Source organism: Nomascus leucogenys, chromosome 4 (genome assembly GCF_006542625.1).
Source record: "Nomascus leucogenys isolate Asia chromosome 4, Asia_NLE_v1, whole genome shotgun sequence".
In the NCBI taxonomy this organism is placed as follows: domain Eukaryota; kingdom Metazoa; phylum Chordata; class Mammalia; order Primates; family Hylobatidae; genus Nomascus; species Nomascus leucogenys.
Genome location: NC_044384.1, coordinates 82446475 through 82469321, shown reverse-complemented (window position 1 = coordinate 82469321; position 22847 = coordinate 82446475). Strand labels below are relative to the sequence as shown.

Genomic DNA, 22847 nt, shown 5'->3' with positions numbered 1-22847 from the left:
AAAAAAAAAAAAAAAAAAGAAAAATTAGAGGTCAGAAAAGGAACAAGAAAAACAGGTGTGCCTATCCTTTGGCTATAGGAGGAGGCATTCCTGCTTGGCCCCAAGGAGCAAAGGGACCCTCAGTTGGAGCCAGGCTGGGTCTACAGGGATTGCTGTGAAAGGACCATCCCAGCCCCAGCATCTGACTTCCACCAGCCATCAGCTCCAACACTCACCTTCACCTTGGTGGCCACAGTGTCAACCTGAGTGGAGAACCATGAGTTCTCACCCCGGTAGTTGGGAGTAAGGTCCAGAATGACACGGATGCCTAAAACAATGGAGGAAGACGCAGTCATGAGACAGTCTATGAGTTAAGGGGAAATAAGGAAATCACAAATGCAAGTCACTGAGTGTTTCCTATGTATTATTTGGTACAAAAGCTTGAATTTGAACCCGGGCAAAATTCATTCCATTGAAACAGATGTGAGCAAGGAAGGGCCTTGAGATATTGGAAGGCAGGCCAGGCAAGTTCAAAACCAGCCTGGTCAACACGGTGAAAATCGTCTCTACTAAAAATAAAAAAATCATCCGGGTGTGGTGGCACATGGCTTTAGTCCCAGCTACTCAGGAGGCTGAGGCACGAGAATTGCTTGAACCCCGGGGGAAGAGCCTGCAGTAAGCTGAGATCATTCCACTGCACTACAGCCTGGGCGACAGAGTGAGATTCCATCTCAAATTTAAAAAAAAAAGATATTGGAAGGCAGAAAGTTTATAGTGCAGAGAAGTGGCCCCTGTGTTCCCCACTCCCAAAGTGAACCTTTTTAAACATGTGTCTATGTCGAGTCGTAAAACAATATTTGGGATTTCCACCCCCACCACAAAGAACCTACTGTTTTACAAGTTTAAAACCACTGGTTTAGTAAATATCTACATTTTGCAAATAAGGGCACTTAAGCCCAGAAGTTAAATGACCTGCTCAAGATTCCACAGCCAAGTAGAAAGCCCCCAAACGACTGGATAAATCCTTTTTAGGCTGAAGACTAACAAATCTCCCCTCTACCTGCCCGAGGAAAACTCAGAGCCAGTTAGGAGGAAATCAGACAAAAGTTCTATCCTACTTTTCCTCTGGCCATGTCCTTTCTAGCTGTTTCCTTGGGAACCCCAGGACACCCACTCTTTTTTTTAGCCGATTGCAAGAGACTGTCAAAATCTTCCTTGGAGCCAAAATCGGGGTCGATCTGCAGCAAGTCGGTCTGAGCGACATCATCCTTCTGGTTCTTGTGAATTGGGCCCAGCACAAGGCCCTTCACCTTCAGAGAGCTCAGGTAATCGAGACGCCCCTTCAGACCTGAAATGGGGGGCTGGGTTAACAGGTGAGGCCCCTCTGAGAGGCCCCTGACCTCTGCACTCTCCTCTCTCCCACAGCCTAAGGGTGGGACCGGGAGAGGGGAGAGGGGGAGAGGGAGGCAAGGCTGAATCACGAGACTCAGAGGAGCTGATGTAAGGAGTCCTGCACATTACTTCAGAAACCGGTTGCAACTGGCTTCTGGTGCCGCGGGGAGGGAGGACGCTGAGTCACCCACCCTCGTGACAGAGTGAGGGGCGGGTCGGCTTTCTTCAAAGAAAGGAGGGAAGGACAATGTGCCGGGGAGGGGGTGGGGGAAGGGGGAACGGTCGTCGGTACCGGATGGAGGGGAGAACCATCTAGATCCGTCTGGGGACAGAGGAGGGGGTCGGTGCAGGCCACTAGATTCAACCGGGGGCACCCGGGACGGGGGCGCGCTGCACTCACCCGCCAGGTTGCCCGCGCCGTGGCCCTGGAAGGCCTGAAGGTCGCCGATGCGGTAGAGGGCGCCCGTGTGCCACCACTTCTGCGCCGGTAGCTCGCGACAACGAGGCGCCCGCACGATTATGACCACGGCACCCGCCAGCATGCCGAGCCAGCCGAGCCAGAAGAGCAGCAGCAGTGCCCAGCGGGTGCGCACCCAGCCGGGGCTGCCCGCCACCTTCAGCAGCTCCTCCTTGGACAGGCCCGTGAACTTAGCCGCGGCTGCCGCCTCCGCCTCGTCTTCCGCCACCTTGATCTTCACCAGACCATTCTTCTCGGCTCCCGCCACGGACATGGCCGCCCCAGACGCCGCGTTCATCGGCTGCTTCTCGGGCTCTAACTCATTCAGCTCCACCTCCTTCATATCTACCTCGGTATCCTGGTTCATGGTGCCTGCAGAACCGGCGACACGACGCAGCTTGCGGTCAGATGGTGGCTCAACCCCTGCCCGGACCCACGGACCCAGAACGCTCTCCCCGACCTCTGTGCCTCCGCGCAGTTTCGGCTACTGCATCTGCTCAGCAGCAGGCGCGGCCTCTGGGAAGGGGCAGCGGAGCCCCGCCTCGGCCCGCCCCTTAAGGTGGAACCTCGGGGACTGCCCCAGCCGTGGGCGGCTCAGGGTAGTAAAGTCAGGAACACGCCTCCGACAGTACTTCCTACGTCGTCCAATTTCTCATCTCCAACCTGTCTAACCCTAAGGTTCATTTCAACCTGATTCTGGGAAAGCTTGGCACGGAGCCACCTTTAAGTGGACTAGGCCTGTGATCCTGCCCGAAATCCCGAGGCCCCTCCAGTGCCCTTTAGGCCTTACCGTCCCCAAACGCCCCTCTTCTTCCATTCCGGCAGGCTAGTGACTACCCCAACACCATCCTCCATTTGCCCCTGGTTCACGGCTCCGGCCACCGTCTGGTTTTCCCAACTTTGCATGGCTACTTGCACTCTCAGAGGCAGCCAGTCACAACTTCTGCCTTTTCCCCCACCAAGGCTTGCCCTCTCAAGCCTCTGGGACTTGGCGCTAGACCTCTGCTTCCGTGCACGGCTTACTCCCACTCGTTTTTCAAGACTCATCTTGAATTCATTTCAAGAAATTCCTCATGCAGCAACTATTTATTGTGTACTCACTACAATACTTTGCTTTGTTAACTTTATTGAATTAACACTAATCCAGTCTTCTTCACAGTACTTTAAAATGAATGGTTTGGGCAGGAAGGTTGAGGTAGACACCCCTCTTCTTATCCTACCCCACCCCCAGCTGCTAGCACCTGGATGTTTGGCAGCTAGGAATCAGACATCCAGAAGAGACTGATAGGGCTGTAATGAACATAACAGAGCTAGGTCTCAGAGGCATCCACCTTTTTTCTAGAATAGACCAGAAGATGCCATGGCCAGACTCTTACCCACCTTGCAGGGCCTCCCACGGTTATCCCCAAACTCCCCCAAGGTCCTGTCTCCCTATCACTTCACTATGTTAGGCCTTGGAGGCAGCTGGTACTGCAGAGGCTTTGAAGAAGCCTAGAATTCCCTCTAGAATTCCCTCCACAGGGTCCTTGGATTGAAGTGGGGTAGAGACAGGGTTCACAGCAGGGAAGTACCGGACATCAACACCGTGGGGTGCCAACACTCTCAGGAACTCCTTGTTCCTAAACAGTGCCAGTTGGGCTACTCTCAGAGAGGAGCTGGAGGAAATTGGTTCTTTCTCCCTTTCCCACCTAGGCTGGAAGCCAAGATTGCTGTGTATTTGGAAGAAAGCAAAAGCCAGGATCTGAAGTAATAGCACAGAGAAAAGGGTCATCCTCTGCTAGTCCCCTCTGCAGCCCCAGGAATCCAACCCCATCCCCACCCTAGGAACAAGGGGTGCACGGGGCAGCCCCTGGGAGAAGGCGAGCAAGTGGGTTCAGACCAGTGCTCAAAGATGATAAGAGGTCCAAGGTGCCCTGCATGTGCCAGATAAGAAGTGCCAACCAGAGGTTCTGAATGGACTGTATCTCAAGCACAAAAGCTCAAGGCTGGGCGCAGTGTGACTCATGCCTGTCACCTAGCCCTTTTGGAGGCCAAGGAGAGAGGATTGTTTGAGGCCAGGAGTTTAAGGCCAGACTGGGCAACATAGTGAGACCCCATTTCTAAATAAATAAAAAAATTAATTTTAAAATTATCTGGGCCTGGCTGGGTGTGGTGGCTCACACCTGTAATCCCAACTACTAATCCCTGTAATCCCACTTCTCATGCCGTGGCATGAGAATCGCTTGAATCCAGGAGGTAGAGGTTGCAGTGAGCCGAGAATGGGCCACTGCACTCCAGTCTGGGTGATAGAGCAAGACTCTGCCTCAAAAAAAGTAACAGGCCAGGTGTGGTGACTGACACCTGTAATCCCAGCACTTTGGGACGCTGAGGCTGGCGGATAGCTTGAGGTCAGGAGTTCGTGACCAACCTGGCCAACATGGTGAAACCCCATCTCTACTAAAAATACAAAAATTAACCGGACATGGTAGCACACGCCTGTAGCCCCAGACTTGGAGAGGTGAGGCATGAGAATGGCTTGAAACCGAGAGGCAGAGGTTGCAGTGAGCCAAGACTGTGCAGCTGCACTCCAGCCTGGGTGACAGAGTGAGACTCTGTCTCAAAAAAGAAAAAAAAAAAGGCCAGGCATGGTGGCTCACACCTGTAATCCCAGCACTTTGGGAGGTCGAGGCGGGCGGATCAAGAGGTCAGGAGATCGAGACCATCCTGACTAACACAGTGAAACCCCGTCTCTACTAAAAATACAAAAAAAAAAAAAAAAAAAAAACTAGCCAGGCATGGCAGCGGGCACCTGTAGTCCCAGCTACTTGGGAGGCTGAGGCAGGAGAATGACATGAACCCAGGAGGCGGAGCTTGCAGTGAACCAAGATTGCACCACTGCACTCCAGCCTGGGCTACAGAGCAAGACTCCATCCCCCCCAAAAAAAAAAAAATTATCATCTGTAACTGGTGATGTGCCTCTGGAGTCCCATGAGATGCCAACACTCAAGGGAAGCAAAAGCAGGAGGATCACTTGAGTCCAGGAGTTTGTGAGGCTGCAGTGAACCATGGTGGCACCACTGCATACCAGCCTAGGAGACAGAGCGAGACCCTGTCTCTAAAAATAAGTAAGAACAAGGTTGAGAACTGTGGGGTCAGAAGCTGTCTTTGAGATGGTCCAACATGACACAGTATCTCACTCACAGACCCTCATGGCTCCAAATGGCTGAAGTCAATTCCTTTTGTTTTGTTTTTTTGAGACAGGGTCTCACACTGTCACCCAGCATGGAGTACAGTGGCGTGATCTCAGCTCACTGCAACCTGTGCCTCTCAGGTTCAAGCGATTCTTCTGCCTGAGCCTCCGCAGTAGCTGGGATTATAGGAGGCATGCACCGCCACACCCGGCTAATTTTGTATTTTTAGGAGAGACAGGGTTTCACCATGTTGGCCAGGCTGGTCTTGAACTCCTAACTTCAGGTGATCTGCCCGCCTCGGTCTCCCAAAGTGCTGGGATTACAGGCATGAGCCACTGTGCCCAGCCTGAAGTCAATTCCTTCTGCATGCATAAAGAGGATAACAGCTTGCCTCTCCAATCTTATCAGCCACGACCCGCTTCACAGGCACTACCCTCCAGCCACATCAGCCTTCAAACACCTGCCAGACTCACAACACACCAGGTTTTTTCAGGCCTCTGCATCTTGTACATGCCATACCTCTGCTGCTGGCCCTTCCTGTTTGTCCACTCAATCTCATGAGTTCCTATTCATTCAAGATCTAGCTCAAGTGACAGCTTTTCTCAACTCCCCAGACAAAATTACTTTCCCTCCACCACGCATCTGCCTCTGCTACAATCATGGCCCATTTGTTTATTACATTTCTTTGTCTGGATGTCTCTTTGTTCTTGAAGACAAGTGGCAGGAGCCTTGTGCTATTGTCAATGAACCTGCCTATTCTGAGGCAGCACATAGTAGGCACTTCGCAAGTGTTTGGTAAATAAGTGGATGAACTATGTCAATCAAAACCAATATCTCCCTTCTTAGAAACAACTAAATAGGCTAGGCGCGGTGGATCACACCTGTAATCAGCACTTTGGGATACCAAGGCAGGCAGATCAATTGAAGTCAGGGGTTCAAGACCAGACTGGCCAACACGGTGAAACGCTGTCTCTACTAAAAATACAAAAATTAGCCAGGCGTGGTGGTGGGCACCTGTAATCCCAGCTACTCTGGAGGCTGAGGTGAGAGAATCACTTGAACCCAGGAGGCAGAGGTTGCAGTGAGCCCAGATCGCACCACTGCACTGCAACCTGGGCAACACAGCAAGACTATCTCTCAAAAAAAAAAAAAAAAGAAAAGAAAAGAAAAGGAAAAAGAAAAAAGAAACAACTGAAAAAAACTAGCATGTGAAGACAAAGGCAGGAAAATGAAAAGGAATTTAAATAACACTGTATCAAATCAAGATGAACCTGTTACTGCAGGAAAACAAACAAAGACTTATAACTGTTCAACCAAAATAAAACAAACTGCCAGGCACTGTGGCTCACGCCTGTAATCCCAGCACTTCGGGAGGCCGAGGCAGTCAGATCAATTGAGGTCGGGAATTCAAGATCAGCCTGGCTAACATGGTGAAACCCCGTTTCTACTAAAAATACAAAAATTAGCCAGGCATGGTGGCACGTGCCTGTAATCTCAGCTACTCGGGAGGCTGAGACAGAAGAATCACTTGAACCCAGGAGGCAGGGGTTGCAGTGAGCCAAGATCGCACCATTGCACTCCAGCCTAGGCAACAAGAGCAAAACTCTGTCTAAAAAAATATATATAAAATATAATAATAAAACTAATAAATTAGGAGATGGAGGACAGGAAAACAAAAAGACTACAGAGAAAAGACTAGAGAAAGGGACCAGAGGTGAGTAGAGAGCCTCAGATCCTGCCATATGTGTTGATATAAAGCTTAATATTTACTATCGGAACGCAAAGAATATAATTTTTCAAGAATTTAGCCCTCAAGAGAAGGCTGGGCAAAGCAAAGGAAAAAAAGCAGTTTGGCAGCCCAGATGCCAATAAGGTCCACTTTACACTCAGACAGGCAGATGGCGGTGGAGCCCTGAAATGCAGAGGGCCAAGTATATAAAGAAAGTTCCTTTCTAACCTTCTGCTGCAAAAATCCATGTCACATGCTTCCTAACACATAAGGATTATTACTTGATCTTAGCCTGAAAACAGGACGTTTATTTTTCCTCAAACATGTAAAAAGGATTGACCAGGCACAGCGGCTCATGCCTTTAATCCCAGCGCTCTAGGAAGCCAAGGCAGGAGGATCACTTAAGCCCAGTAGTTTGAGACCAGCCTCGGCAACATAGGGAGACCCCATCTCTACAAAAATTAATAAATTAGCCAGGCATGGTGGCTCACCCCTGTAGTCCAAGTTACTAAGGAGGCTGAAGTGGGAGGATCACTTGAGCCCTCAGGTTGAGGCAGCAGTGAGCTGTGATCACAATCACACCATTGCATTCCAGCCTGGCTGACAGGGTGACCCTACCTGAAAACAAACAAACAGGCTGGGCGCAGTGGCTCATGCCTGCAATCCCAGCACTTTGGGAGGCCGAGGCGGGCGGATCACCTGAGGTCAGGAGTTTGAGACCAGCCTGGCCAACGTGGTGAAACCCCGTCTCTTGGCCGGGCGCAGTGGCTCACGCTTGTAATCCCAGCACTTTGGGAGGCCGAGGCGGGCGGATCACGAGGTCAGGAGATCGAGACCACAGTGAAACCCCGTCTCTACTAAAAAAAATACAAAAAATTAGCCGGGCGTAGTGGCGGGCGCCTGTAGTCCCAGCTACTCAGAGAGGCTGAGTCAGGAGAATGGCGTGAACCCGGGAGGCGGAGCTTGCAGTGAGCCAAGATTGCGCCACTGCACTCCAGCCTGGACGACAGAACGAGACTCCATCTCAAAAAAAAAAAAAAAGAAAAAAAGAAACCCCGTCTCTACTAAAAATACAAAAATGAGCTGGGCCTGGTGGTGGCTGCCTGTAATCCCAGCTACTCAGGAGACTGAGGCAGGAGAATCGCTTGAACCTGGGAGGCAGAGGTTGCAATGGGCCCAGATCATGCCATTGCACTTCAGCCTGGGCAACAAGAGCGAAACTCCATCTCAAAAAACAAACAATTAAAAACATCTAAGAAGGACTTCTTTTTTTTTTTTTTTTTTGAGATGGAGTCTCGTTCTGTCACCTAGGCTGGAGTGCAGTGGTGCGATCTCAGCTCACTGCAAGCTCTGCCTTCCAGGTTCACCCCATTCTCCTGAGGACTACAGGTGCCCGCCACCACACCCAGCTAATTTTGATTTTTTTGTGTGTATTTTTAGTAGAGACGGGGTTTCACCGTGTTAGCCAGGATGGTCTTGATCTCCTGATCTCGTGATCCACTCGCCTCGGCCTCCCAAAGTGGTGGGATTACAGGTGTGAGCCACCGCACCCGGCCTAAGAAGGATTTCTAAAGGCAGAGAGAAGATGGGAGGACAGCTAGAAACTCTTAAGGAGACTGTCTCTGTCCAATAGCCTCCATAAATCTTCCAAAGCCCAAGACTCTATTCCAAAGACCCAGTTAACAAAACATCAAAGCTGCCTCTAAAATACCAATCAGCCAGAAATCTTGAAGATTTTAGCCATTTGAAAAATGAGGCCAGTGTGGTGGCACATGCCTGTAATCCCAGCATTTTGGAAGAATGAGGCGGGCAGATCATTTGAAGTCAGGAGTTCGAGACCAGCTTAGCCAACATGGGAAATCCCCATCTCTACTAAAAATACAAAAATTAGTCACACACGATGGCAGGTGCCTGTAATCCCAGCTACTTGGCTGAGGCAGGAGAATTGCTTCAACCTGGGAGGTGGAGGTTGCAGTAAGCTGAGATTGCACCACTGCACTCCAGCCTCGGTGACAGAGCAAGACTCTGTCTCCAAAAAAAAAAAAAAAAGAAAGAAAAAGAAAAATGAAAGATGGGTGAGGAATTGAGCATTTGGAAGTCAAAGCATGGCTGAAATTAAAGCAGAGAAAGAGACTCCAACCAAAGCAGTTCACTTGGCAGCTACTATCTGAAGAACCGATGTCAGAATACTATTAATTGTTACTATGAATCCTATAGGAGGGACACTGGCTGTTAAAGAAGAGAACTGTCAGGGTTGTCTTAGTAAAGGGTGAAGAATGCAAAGTGGGGATAAAAGCCAGAAAGAGTGAAAGAAATAGAACCAAAGTCATGTCTTAGGAGAAGAGAAATAAATGCACCATCTGAAAAGTATCCAGTATTCAAGTAAGTTAGACAAATGAACAACACTGCAGCAAGCCATTCTCTCAAATGCAACCAAATACGAAAAGATAAACACCAGAGAAATAGCAGGTCAGTATGTGGAAAATATGGGGTAGTACTTTTAACATATTATCCTTGGATTAATGACATCAGATATTCAACTGATCAGAGACAGAATACTTAATCTCATCAAAAAAGCTAAGTAGCAATAAGAGACCTTGAAATTATCACTGAGGCCCTCCAACACCAGCTATTTCTTTTTTTTTTTTTTTTTTTTTTTGAGACAGAGTCTCGCTCTGTCACCGAGGCTGGAGTGCAGTGGCACAATCTCGGCTCACTGCAAGCTCCGCCTCCCGGGTTCACGCCATTCTCCTGCCTCAGCCTCTCCGAGTAGCTGGGACTACAGACGCCCGCCACCACGCCCGGCTAATTTTTTGTATTTTTAGTAGAGACGGGGTTTCACCGTGGTCCCGATCTCCTGACCTCGTGATCCGCCCGCCTCGGCCTCCCAAAGTGCTGGGATTACAAGCGTGAGCCACACCAGCTATTTCTGCAGTCATGATCACACAATACTGCATCCTCATTTTCTCCCTCCCCTGGCCCTCCAAAACTTTGTCATCACACTCTGAGGAAGAGAGTCACTAAGCGCAGCCTGCCCTCAAGAGGTACAGAGTTAAACTCTGTATCTCTGGGCAGAGGGAAGATCTACATAAATTATTTGAGACTCTTTCTCCAAAAAAAAAAATATATATATATTAGCTGGACATGGTGCAAGTACCTGTGGTCCCAGCTACTTGGGAAGCTGAGGTGGGAGGGATCACTTGAGCCCTGGAGGTTGAGGCTACAGCGAGTTATGATTGCACCACTGCACTCTAGCGTGGGCAACAGAGCTAGATCTGGTCTAAAATAATTAAAATAAAAATTAGAAATAAACAAAAAAACAAATAACTGATAAGCCTGGCCAGGTGCCATGGCTCACGCCTGTAATTTTGGGAGGCCAAAATGAGAGAATCATTAGATCCCAGAAGTTTGAGACCAGACAGGGCAACGTAGCAAGACCCCGTGTCTCTATAAAAAAAAGTTTGATTTTAATTAGCTGGCCAGGTGTGGTGGCTCACACCTAGTACTCCCAGCACTTTGCAAGGCCAAGGTAGGAGGATTACTTGATCCCAGGAGTTCAAGACCAGATTGGGCAATATAGTGAGACCTTGTCTATACAAATTTTTTTTTTTTTTTTTTTGAGACAGAGTTTCGCACTGTCACCCCAGCTGGTGTGCAGTGGCGCGATCTCGGCTCACTGCAACCTCCGCCTCCCAGGTTCAAGTGATTCTCCTGCCTCAGCCTCCCAGAGTACCTGGGACTACAGGGGCCCACCACCATGCCTGGCTAATTTTTGTATTTTTAGTAGAGACAGGGTTTCACTAATGTTGGCCAGGCTGTTCTCGAACTCCTGACGTCATGGTCTGCCCACCTCGGCCTCCCAAAATGCTAGGATCACAGACGTGAGCCACCGCGCCTGGCCACAAAAAATTTTTTAAATTAGCTGAGTGTGGTTGCACATGCCTGTAGTCCCAGCCACTCGGGAGGTTGAGGTGAGAGGTATCGCTTGAGCCGGGAGTGCAGTAAGCTGAGATCACACTACTGCACTCCAGCCAAGGCCACAGAGCAAGACCCCGTCTGAAAAATATATATGTATTTTATAATCAATAAGGTAAAAAGAGAATATAAAATATTGAGAAGTAGATATTTAGAGTATGGTATGGTGTAACAGAAAATTGAATTTGAAATATCACTCATTCTGCAACTAAAAAATTGGTTAGGCCAGGCGCGGTGGCTCATGCCTGTAATCCCAACACTTTGGGAGGCCGAGGCAGGCAGATCACCTGAGGCCGGGAGTTAAACACCAGCCTGACCAACATGGAGAAACCCCATCTCTACTAAAAATACAAAATTAGCCAGGCGTGGTGGCACATGCCTGTAATCCCAGCTACTCGGGAGAATGAGGCAGGAGAATCGCTTGAACCAGGGAGGCAGAGGTTGCAGTGAGCTGAGATCAAGCCATTGCACTCTAGCCTGGCCAACAAGAGTGAAACTTCATCTCAAAGAAAGAAAAAATTGGTTAATTTCAACACCAAGTCTCTTAAAAGGAGGCTGGACTATAGAGAAACTAAAGACGAATTCTGTTTTCTGTTTCTTGGGTTTTTTTGAGACAGGGTCTCTCTCTGTTGCCCAGGCTAGAGTGCAGTAGTGTGATCTTGGCTTACTACAGCCTTGACTTCCTCAGCTTAAGTAATCCTCCCACCTCAGCCTCCTGAACAGCTGGTATTACAGGAGCATGCAACCATGCCTGGCTAATTTTTGTATTTTTTTGGTAGAGACAGGGTTTTGCCATGTTGTCCAAGCTGGTCTCGAACTCCTGGGTTCAAGTGATCTGCCTCCCAAAGTGCTAGCATTAGAGGCATGAGCCACTGCACTCAGCTAATGAATTCTTTTTAAAAAAAAAAAAAAAAAACTGAGGGCCAGGTGCAGTGGCTTACGCCTGTAATCCCAGCACTTTGGGAGGCCAGGCAGGTGGATCACAAGGTCAGGAGATCGAGACCATCCTGGCTAACATGATGAAACCCCGTCTCTACTAAAAATACAAAACAAAATTAGCCAGGCGTGGCGGCGTGCGCCTGTAGTCCCAGCTACTCAGGAGGCTGAGGCAGGAGAATGGCATGAACCCAAGAGGCAGAGGTTGCAGTGAGCCGTGATCGCACCACTGCACTCCAGCCTGGGTGACAGAGCAAGATTCCATCTCAAAAAATAATAATAATAATAATAAAATAAAGATTGTCATAAAGAAGATTGTCATAAAGATGTCATAAAGAAATTAGTGCTCCCCAAGCCGGGCGCGGTGGCTCACGCTTGTAATCCCAGCACTTTGGGAGGCCGAGGCGGGCGGATCACGAGGTCAGGAGATCGAGACCACGGTGAAACCCTGTCTCTACTAAAAATACAAAAAATTAGCCAGGCGTGGTGGCGGGCGCCTGTAGTCCCAGCTACTCGGAGAGGCTGAGGCAGGAGAATGGCGTGAACCCGGGAGGCGGAGCTTGCAGTGAGCCGAGATTGCGCCACTGCACTCCAGCCTGGGTGACAGAGCGAGACTCCGTCTCAAAAAAAAAAAAAAAAAAAGAAATTAGTGCTCCCCAAACAATCTAAAAATCCAAATGCAATTCTAATACAAATCTTAATATCTGGTGGCGAGAACTTTGCAAGATGATTCTATAATTCATGTGTAAGAGAAAAGGGCCAAGAATAGTAAAGATACCTTTAAAGAAAAAAAATCGTATTTTTAAAGACAAATTCTACCAGATAGCAAGCATGTTATTTGCTAAAATAATAATTACCTGTAACCTCAGCAATCTTGGAAGCTGAGGCAGGAGGATCACTTGAGGCCAAGAGTTGAAGGCCAGCCTGGGTAACACAGTCAGACCCCGTCTCTACAAATAATAATAATAATATATAAAGTATGGTTGGGCACAGTGGCTCACGCCTGTAATCCCAGCACTTTGGGAGGCCAAGACGGGCGGATCACCTGAGATCAGGAGTTCGAGACCAGGCTGGCCAATGTGGCAAAACCCCGTCTCTACTAAAAATACAAAAAATTAGTCAGGCTTGGTGGCGGGTGCCTGAAATCCCAGCTATTTGGGAGGCTGAGGCAGGAGAATTGCTTGAACCTGGGAGGCAGAGGTTGCAGTGAGCCAAGATCACACCACTGCACTGCAGCCTGGGCAACAGAGCAAGACTTCATACCAAAAAAAAAAAAAGACAAGTCCTACCAGGCAGCAGGCATGTTATTTGCTAAAGTAATAATTACCTGTAATCAGGCTGGGCGCAGTGGCTCACGCCTGTAATCCCAGCACTTTGGGAGGCCGAGGCAGGCAGATCACAAGGTCAGGAGTTTGAGACCAGCCTGGCCAATATGCTGAAACTCCGTCTCTACTAAAAATACAAAAATTAGCCAGGCATGGTGGTGGGCGCCTATAGTCCCAGCTACTCAGGAAGCTGAGGCAGGAGAAACACTTGAACCCAGGAGGCGGAGCTTGCAGTAAGCGGAGATCGTACCAGCGCACTCCAGCCTGGGCAACAGAGCAAGACTCCGTCTCAAATAAATAATAATAATAATAATAATTACCTATAATCTCGGCATTCTGGGAAGCTGAGGGAGGAGGATCACTTGAGGCCAAGAGTTTGAGACCAGTCTGGGCAACACAGTGAGATCCCAACTCTACAAAAAAAAAAAAAAATAGTAATAATAATGTATAAAGTAACAATCATAGTATGCTAAAGACACAGGGATGGGCAAGTGTCCAGTGGAACAGAAAACGAGCCTAAAAATAACTCATGCATACTTGAAACAATATATGAGAGAGATAAATAATACTGGGAAAAAAACTATAAAAATAAAAAAAAAAAATCAGAATACATTGACACCAATCAATCAATGAGACAGGAAGTCTACTAAAATAAAAAATAGGGGGGGCGTATCCAGCATAGGAGGGAAAGAATGAACGAGTTGTAGCCAATTGGCACATGGCATAAAACTCTCAAAAAAAAATAAAAAATAAAATTAGATCACTACTTCACACCAATCACAAAATTATATTCTAAGTAACCAAATAGGCCAGGCACGGTGGCTCACACCTGTAATCCCAGCACTTTGGGAGGCTGAGGTGGGCAGATCACAAGATCAAGAGATCGAGACCATCCTGGCCAACATGGTAAAAAATCCCATCTGTACTAAAAATACAAAAATTAGCTGGGCGTGGTGACGCACGCCTGTAGTCCCATCTACCTGGGAGGCTGAGGCAGGAGAATAGCTTGAACCTGGGAGGCAGAGGTTGCAGTGAGCCAAGATCGCGCCACTGTACTCCAGGCTGGTGACAAAGTGAGACTCTGTCTCAAAAAAAATAATAAATAAATAAGTAAAATTTTAGAAGAAAATAAGAATATCTTTCTGACCTCAGGATAAGGAAAGAGTTTTTAAAGAAGAAACAAAAGAGGCCAGGTGCGGTGGCTCACGTCTGTAATCCCAGCACTTTGGGAGGCCAGGGCGGGCAGATCACAAGGTCAGGAGTTCGAGACCAGCCTGGCCAGAGATTAGCCTAGCCAACATGGGAAAACCCCGTCTCTACTAAAAATACAAAAATTACAGGCAGGCACCTGTAATCCCAGCTACTCAGGAGGCTGAGGCAGGAGAATAGCTTGAACCTGGGAGGCGGAGGTTACAATGAGCCGAGATCACGCCACTGCACTCCAACCTGGCCGACAGAGCAAAACTCCAACTCAAAAAAAAAAAAAAAAAAATACGCAAAAGAATAAATCATGAAGAAAAAGACAAATAAATTGCGCAACATTAAAAGAGAAAAAATTATGCATCACAACTTGCCATAACAAACTGAAAAGACAAGCCACAAATAGAAGACATACTATCTGAAACTAATACAACTAACAAAGTAGATGAAACATATAAATTATCACTAAAAACCAGTAAGAAAAAGCCCAATAATCATCAAGAAAAAAAAAAAATCACCAAATAGAAATTCTATACTTTTTTTTTTTTTGAGATGGAGTGTCGCTCTATCACCCAGGCTGGAGTGCAGTGGCGCAATCTCGGCTCACTGCAAGCTCCGCCTCCCGGGTTCACGCCATTCTCCTGCCTCAGCCTCCAGAGCAGCTGGGACTACAGGTGCCTGCCACCACACCTGGCTAATTTTTTGTATTTTTAGTAGAGACAGGGTTTCACTGTATTAGCCAGGATGGTCTCGATCTCCTGACCTTGTGATCCACCCGTCTCAGCCTCCCAAAGTGCTGAGATTACAGATGTGAGCCACCGTACCCAGCCTATCAAATAGAAATTCTAATCACATAATAGAAATAGCCAATTCAGGCCAGGCGTGGTGTCTCACACCTGTAATCCCAGCACTTTGGGAGGCCGAGGTGGGTGGATCACTTGAGGTCAGGAGTTCGAGACCAGCCTGGCCAACATGGTGAAACCCTGTCTCTACTAAAAATACAAAAATTAGCGGGGGCGTGGTGGTGCACACCTGTCATCCCAGCTATTCGGGAGGCTGAGGCGAGAGAATCACTTGAACACGGGAGGCAGAGGTTGCAGTGAACTGAAATCACACCACTGTACTCCAGCCTGGGCGACAGAATGAGACTGTCTCCAAAAAAAAAAAAAAAAGCCAATTCACAAAATTAGATATAAAAAAGAATGGTAAAGATTACAGAACCTCATTAGTAATCTGGAAAGTGCAAATTAAAATGGCAAGAGAATAGAATTTCATGTCCATCAGATTGGCAATATGAAAACATCTGACTAAACTAAGTGATTAGGAGGATACAAATTGCGTAAGTGGCAACATTAGTTGGTACATCCGGTCTAGGAGAGCAATTTGCAACCACCTATAGAATGAAAATACCCTTGGCTGGGCACGGTGGCTCACGCCTGTAATCCCAGCACTTTGGGAGGCCGAGGTGGGCAGATCACGAGGTCAGGAGATCGAGACCATCCTGGCTAACATGGTGAAACCCCGTCTCCACTAAAAATACAAAAAATTAGCCAGGTGTGGTGGCAGGCACCTGTAGTCCCAGCTACTCGGGAGGCTGAGGCAGGAGAATGGTGTGAACCCAGGAGGCGGAGGTTGCAGTGAGCGGAGATCATGCCACTGCACTCCAGCCTGGGAGACAGAGTGAGACTCTGTCTCAAAAAAAAAAAAAGAATGAAAATACCCTTTTACCCAACAGTCCTAGCTAGATTCATACCCTAGAGAAACTCTCAGGCTGGGCGCAGTGGCTCATGCCTGTAATCCCAGCACTTTGGGAAGCCGAGGCAGGTGGATCACCTGAGGTCAGGAGTTCGAGACCGGCCTGACCAAGATGGAGAAACCCTGTCTCTATTAAAATTACAAAATTAGCTGGGCATGGTGGCGCATGCCTGTAATCCCAGCTACTCAGGAAGCTGAGGCAGAAGAACTGCTTGAACCTGGGAGGTGGAGGTTGCAGTGAGCCAAGATCGTGCCATTGCACTCCAGCCTGGGCAACAAGAGCGAAACTCCGTCTCAAAAAAAAAAAAAAGAGAAACTCTCACACATGTACACAAACATGTACACAAAGCAATATATAAAAGATTTCACTGCAGCACTGGTTATAGTAGTAAAAATTTGGAAATTTGAAAAATAGGCCAGGCGTGGTGGCTCACACCTGTAAACCTAGCACTTTGGGAGGCTGAGACAGGCAGATCACCTGAGGTCAGGAGTTTGAAACCAGCCCAGACCACACGGTGAAACCCCGTCTCTACTAAAAATACAAAAATTAGCTGGGCGTGGTGGCAGGAGCCTGTAATAGCAGCTACTCAGGAGGCTGAGGCAGGAGAATCGCTTGAACCTGAGTGGAAGAGGTTGCAGTGAGCCAAGATCATGCCATTGCACTCCAGCCTGGGCAACAAGAGTGAGACTGTCTCAAAAAAAAATTTTTTTTGAAAAATAATTTGTAGAACATTTTTAAAATAAATTGTAGAAAATTTCTAACTAGAATACTAGAAATGACTAAATCTGAAAGAACCAGGACATAAAAGATATGCAAAATGTGTCAAAAACATAATGTTAAAGAAAAAAGGGGTCAGGCATGGTGGCTCATGCCTATAATCCCAGCACTTTGAAAGGCTGAGGTGGGAGGATTGTTCGTGGCCAAGAGTTTGAGACCAGCCCGGGCAACATAGTGAGACAAACATCTTAATTTTTAAAATTAAATTAAATTTAAAGAAAAGAGGGAAGCGGCCAGGAACAGTGGCTCATGCCTGCAATCCCAGCAGTTTGGGAGGCAGAGGTGGGCAGATCAAAAGGTCAAGAGATCGAGACCATCCTGGCCAACATGGTGAAACCACATCTCTACTAAAAACATAAAAATTAGCTGCCTGTGATGGTGCACGACTGTAATCCCAGCTACTCAGGAGGCTGAAGCAGGAGAACAGCTTGAACCCAGGAGGCGGACAGTGCAGTGAGCCGAGGTCGGGCCACTGCACTCCAGCCTGGAGACAGAGCGAGACTCTGTCTCAAAAAACAAAAAAAAGAAAAGAAAAAGAAAAAAGGGAAATAGGCCGGGCACGGTGGCTCACACCTGTAATCCCAACACTTTGGGAGGCCGAGGTGGGCGCATCACCTGAGGTCAGGAATTCAAGATCAGCCTGACCAACATGGACAAACCCGATCTCTACTAAAAATGCAAAAAATTAGCCGGGCGTGGTAGCGCATGCCTGTAATCCCAGCTACTCAGGAGGCTGAGGCAGGAGAATCACTTGAACCCGGGAGGCTAGAGGTTGCGGTGAGCCGAGATCAGGCCATCGCACTCCAGCCTAAGCAACAAGAAACTCCGTCTCAAAAAAGAAAAAAAAAGAAAAAGAAAAAGAAAAAAGAAATAGCAGATTCACCTTAAAGTTTTTTCCAGAAACCAAAAGATACAGTGGAATGCGACAGTGTGAATTTTAACTGACATCTACCCCAAAAGGGAGAACCATAGCATTCATGGAGGTAATGCAATACTATATTGACTTGTAAAAAGGATGAGCACGTTTAAGTTTTTATTCAATCTCCCCATTCCAAAAATCCACCTGATAAAGTATCCTCAAGTACAGAAGTGATGAGATGTTAGAGGATAAGAACAGATACTATTCTGCCTCACAGACCAAAAAAGCAGGGCCAGATGCAGTGGCTCACCTTGTAATCCCAGCACTTTGGGAAGCTGTGGGGGGCGGATCACCTCAGGTCAGGAGCTTGCAATGAACCTGGCCAACATGGTGAAAGCCCATCTCTATTAAAAATACAAAAATTAGCCAGGTTTGGTGGCACACACCTGTAATCCCAGCTACTTGGGAGGCTGAGGCACAAGAATAGCTTGAACCCAGGAGATAGAGGTTACAGTGAGCCAAGATCGTGCCACTGCACTCCAGCCTGGGCAATAGAGTGAGACCCCCCCCAAAAAAAAAAGCAAAGAAACTACCACAATTAACATTCCCATCAGGGTGGATCACCTGAGGTCAGGAGTTCGAGACCAGCATGGCCAACATGGTGAAACCCCGTCTCTACCAAAAATACAAAAATTAGCTGGGGATGGCGGCAGGCACCTGTAATCCCAGCTACTTGGGAGGCTGAGGCAGGAGAATCTCTTGAACCCAGGAGGCAGAGGTTGCAATGAGTCAAGATCACACCATTGCACTCCAGCCTTGGCAACAAGAGCAAAAATCCATCCAAAAAAAAAAAAAAATGGCCATGCTGGAATAGATATACATACTGTACTGTACTATGTGAGATCAGAGAATGGCGTTCCAAGAAAGGACCCGAAGGACACATTTACAAGACCATCAGGAATATACTGGTGACATCGGTGGACCTCAGCATCACTTAGAAATTCAGTGGTGGCTTCTGAGCAGTCCACAGCTGATGACAGGAGAAGCAGTCACAGAGCTGAGCTACTCAAGATATACGGGGAAGTATCTCCCAACACATAACAGAGGCCGGGTAGCACTACTTAGCTGCCAAAAGCCAGAAATATGCAACTACCATAAAACTGTCAATGTTGCAGGGGTAGCCATGGGGAGTTCGATTCACAGAGTTGTGGATACAATAGAGCATAGCATCCTCAGGGGAAAAATATGTGGATAGCCAAAAAGGATGCTACTACACATCTACAAACAGAAAAAGGCAAGAATAGAGGAGGAAGAGGCAGCTAAGGGCAATCACCACAATAAACAGTCAAAATCCTGAATTCAGCTCCTGGATCTAAGCCACCTTTTTTTTTTTTTTTTTTTTTTGGAGACAGAGTCTTGCTCTGTTGCCCAGGCTGGAGTGCAGTGGTGCGATCTAGGCTCACTGCAACATCCTCCACCTCAGGGTTCAAGGGACTCTCCTGCCTCAGCCTCCTTAGTAGCTGGGATTACAGGCACACGCCACCATGCCCAGCTAATTTTTGTATTTTTAGTAGAGACGGGGTTTCGCCACATTGGCCAGGCTGGTCTCAAACTCCTGACTTCAAGTGATCTGACCACCTTAGCCTCCCAAAGTGCTGGGATTACAGGCATGAGCCACCGCACCTGGCTGAACCAACTTTCACATCCAAAACTCAATTACTGAAGAGGTGCCCAAATCCCTACGAAAGGATGCTAAAACTGTAACAGTTCTGCCAGTTCCTCCTAAAAGGGAGAATGTCAACATATCACTTACTCAGATAACTGTACACTGGGTAAAGGGAAATGCCTAACACTTTGAGGATTTTGGGCACAAGATCTGAGCTGACATTGAGACCTGGAAACCCAAAGCATCATCATGATCCCCGCATTAGAGTGGGGACTTACAGGTGTCAGGCGGTAACTGAAGTCCTAGCCAAAACTTACTAGCTCATAGTAAGTCTGCTTGTCTATGGACCCATCACTAGTCCTTTTCTCAGTTCCAAGTGTTTAAACGGGGGCTGGGCATGGGAGGCTGAGGCAGGAGAATTGCTTGAACCCAGGAGGTGGAGATTGCAGTGAGCCGAGATTGCACCACTGCACTCCAGCCTGGGCGGCAGAGTGAGACTCTGTCTCAAAACAAAAAAAAATTAGCGGCCGGGCGTGGTGGCTCATTCCTGTAATCCCAGCACCTTGGTAGGCAGAGGCAGGCGGATCACGAGGTCAGGAGATCGAGACCATCCTGGCTAAAACGGTGAAACCCCGTCTCTACTAAAAATACAAAAAATTAGCCAGAAGTGGTGGCAGGCGCCTGTAGTCCCAGCTACTCGCGAGGCTGAGGCAGGAGAATGGCGTGAACCCGCGAGGTGGAGCTTGCAGTGAGCCGAGATTGCGCCACTGCACTCCAGCCTGGGCGACAGAGCGAGACTCCGTCTCAAAAAAAAAAAAAAAAAAATTAGCCAGGCGTAGTGGTGCACGCCTGTAGTCTCAGCTGCTTGGGAGACTGAGGACCAAGAATTGCTTGAACTCGGGAGATGGAAGTTGCAGTGAGCCCAGATGGCGCCACTGCAAGCCAGCACATTCCATCTCAAAAAAAAAAACCAAGTATTTAACAGGATTGATATACTTAGGAGTTGAAGTAATCACATTGGATCCTTGGCCTAAGAGGTAAGACCTATCATAGTGGGACAGACAAAGAGATCTCTAAAACCCCTCCCTCTCTTCAGCCACGATAGTAAATCAAAAGCAGTATCACATCCTGGGGAGGGACAGAGATCAGTGCCACCATTAAAGACAAAAAGGATGCATGGGTGTGCTGTCTATCACATCCATACTTAGAAATATATCTCCAGCCCACATACCGGGTAAGCTGCCAACTTTGACTCAAACTCTGAGCAGGAAAGGGCTCTGCATCAAGTCTAGGATGCAATGCACACTTAAGCCATGCAATCCAGCAGATCCTGGGGGTTCAAAGTATCAGTAGGGAAAAAAAGATTCAGTGTAGAACTTATGGCAAGCTCCTATGGCAAAAGTACAATGCAAGTCCCTGAGATTCTGGAGCAAGGCCAAGCTGTCCAAAGCAGGGAAGTAGGTGCCTTTTGAGAAAAAGCGTCAGGGCTGTTACTGGAAAGCTTGACTATGAAGCATCCAGAACTGCCCCATTATGAATTGGGTCTTGTCAGACCTATTAAGTCATAAACTCAGACAGACCCTTTAGTCAGACATAAAGATGGAAATGGTATATCCATGATGAAGCTGAAAGCAGAACCAGAAAACATTAGTACATTGCATGACCAGGTAGCCCAGATACCCATGTTACCTACCACAGTTGTAAAGGCACCTCTTCCCTGGAAGAACACCTCAATGTCACACTCCTCCACAACCCAGGAAATTCTATTTATTTTGGGCCAGGTACAGTGGCTCATGCCTGTTTCCCAGCAATTTGGTCGCTTGAGCCCAGGAGTTGGAGACCAGCCTAGGCACCATAATGAGGCACTGTCACACTCCAAAAAATTAAAGAATTAGCTGGGTGTGATGGTACATGCCTACAGTCCCAGTTACTCAGGAGGCTGAGGTGGGAGGATCCTCCGAGCCCAGGAGTTCAACGCTGCAGTGAGCCGTGATCACACACTGCATTCCAGCCTAGGTGACAGAGTGAGATCCTGGTTCAAAAAGAAAAGAAATTGAGGCCCAGAGTGGTGGCTCACGCCTGTAATACCAGCACTTTAGGAGGCCGAGCCAGGTTGATCACTTAAGTTCAGGGGTTCGAGACTAGCCTGGCCAACATGGTGAAACCCCGTCTCTACTAAAAATACAAAAGTCAGCTGGGAGTGGTGGCGGGCGCCTGTAATCCCAGCTACTCAGGAGGCTGAGGCAAGAGAATCGCTTGAACCTGGGAGGCAGAGGCTGCAGTGAACTGAGACCACACCACTGCACTCCAGCCTGGGTGACAGAGTGAGACCCCATTTCCAAAAGAAATTGAGCCTTTTCTCCACTGTCACGTCTCTACAAGTTCCCTGCCAAGCACTGGTCATTTGCCTGTCCTTCTCCTCTATTAATTGAGGCAGTGCCTCTTCCTGCCAGGTGGGGGCAGGGTTGCTCCTTGAACAAATACTCTCCAGACCTCTGTAAGAGCAAAATCATTTGTTAAGGTAGGACAGTCAATGAATTGGCTGAGAAAAGATCATTTAAAAATTTACAGCGTTCCAAACATAAAGAGGCAAACTGAAAAAAACTTACAGAGGTAACTAATAAATGTATATTGAGTCCTATTTGTGAATTGTATTCTGCTAGACAATAGAGATAGCAGGATGATTTACCTAGATAAAATCAAACCCCAGGGAGTTTACTGTGGGTGGGAAGGGGTAGATAAGGCTTGGGGGAGGGGTGGTGATAGGGAGGCAGGGCTTTTTTCCTGTAGAGATGGGGGTTTCATCTTACTATGTTGCCCAGGCTGGTCTCAAACCTCTGGCCTCAAGGGACCCTCTCACCTTGGCCTCCCAAAGTGCTGGGATTACAGGTGTGAGCCATTGGCCCTGTTAGAAGCAGGGCTTTTTTTTTTTTTTTTTAACTGAGACAGAGTCTCACTCTGTCACCCAGGCTGGAGTTTAATGGCGCTATCTCAGCTCATCGCAACCTTCACCTCCCAGGTTCAAGCAAGTCTCATGCCTCAGCCTCCCAAATAGCTGGGATTACAGGCACACTCCAAAATGTCCAGCTAATTTTTGTATTTTTAGTAGTGACGGGATTTCACCATGTTGCCCAGGCTGGTCTTGAACTCCTGACCTCAGGTGATCCTCCCGCCTTGGCCTCCCAAAGTGCTGGGATTACAGGCGAGCCACCGCACCTGGCCTAGCAGCACTTCTTAATGGCTGTATTGATCAATTTGGGCTATAGCTTAAAGACAATGGAGAGGCACTGAAGGATTGTGAGCTGAAGTGGGACCTGACCAGACTTTTTTTTTTTTTTTTGAGAGAGAGAGGTTTCGCTCTTGTTGGCCAGGCTGGAGTGCAGTGGCGCGATCTCAGCTCACCTCAACCTCCGCCTTTCTCAAGCGATTCTCCTGCCTCAGCCTCCTGAGTAGCTGGGATTACAGGCATGAGCCACCACGCCTGGCTGATTTTGTATTTTTAGTAGAGATGGGGTTTCTCCATGTTGGTCAGGCTGGTCTCGAACTCCCAACCTCAAGTGATCCACACGCCTAGGCCTCCCAACGTGCTGGGATTACAGGCATGAGCCACTGTGCCCGATCGACCA

The 22847-nt window shown here is 48.0% G+C and overlaps 1 protein-coding gene across 2 annotated transcripts in view; it reads right to left on the bottom strand.

Moving 5' to 3' along the window:
• Nucleotides 1–22847, bottom strand: part of SLC3A2 (solute carrier family 3 member 2) — a 32536-nt gene that overhangs the window by 5489 nt on the left and 4200 nt on the right. The window contains exons 2-6 of one of the 2 annotated variants that reach the window (XM_003274109.3): nt 13284–13376; nt 12496–12588; nt 1772–2200; nt 1154–1327; nt 216–307 (exon numbers count right to left, since the gene is read on the bottom strand). In XM_003274109.3, coding sequence (XP_003274157.1) covers nt 216–307; nt 1154–1327; nt 1772–2200; nt 12496–12588; nt 13284–13376 — 881 coding nt within the window. Of the gene's footprint in view, nt 1–215; nt 308–1153; nt 1328–1771; nt 2794–12495; nt 12589–13283; nt 13377–22847 lie in introns of those variants that run through there. The other variant, XM_030810998.1, reaches the window with a different exon arrangement.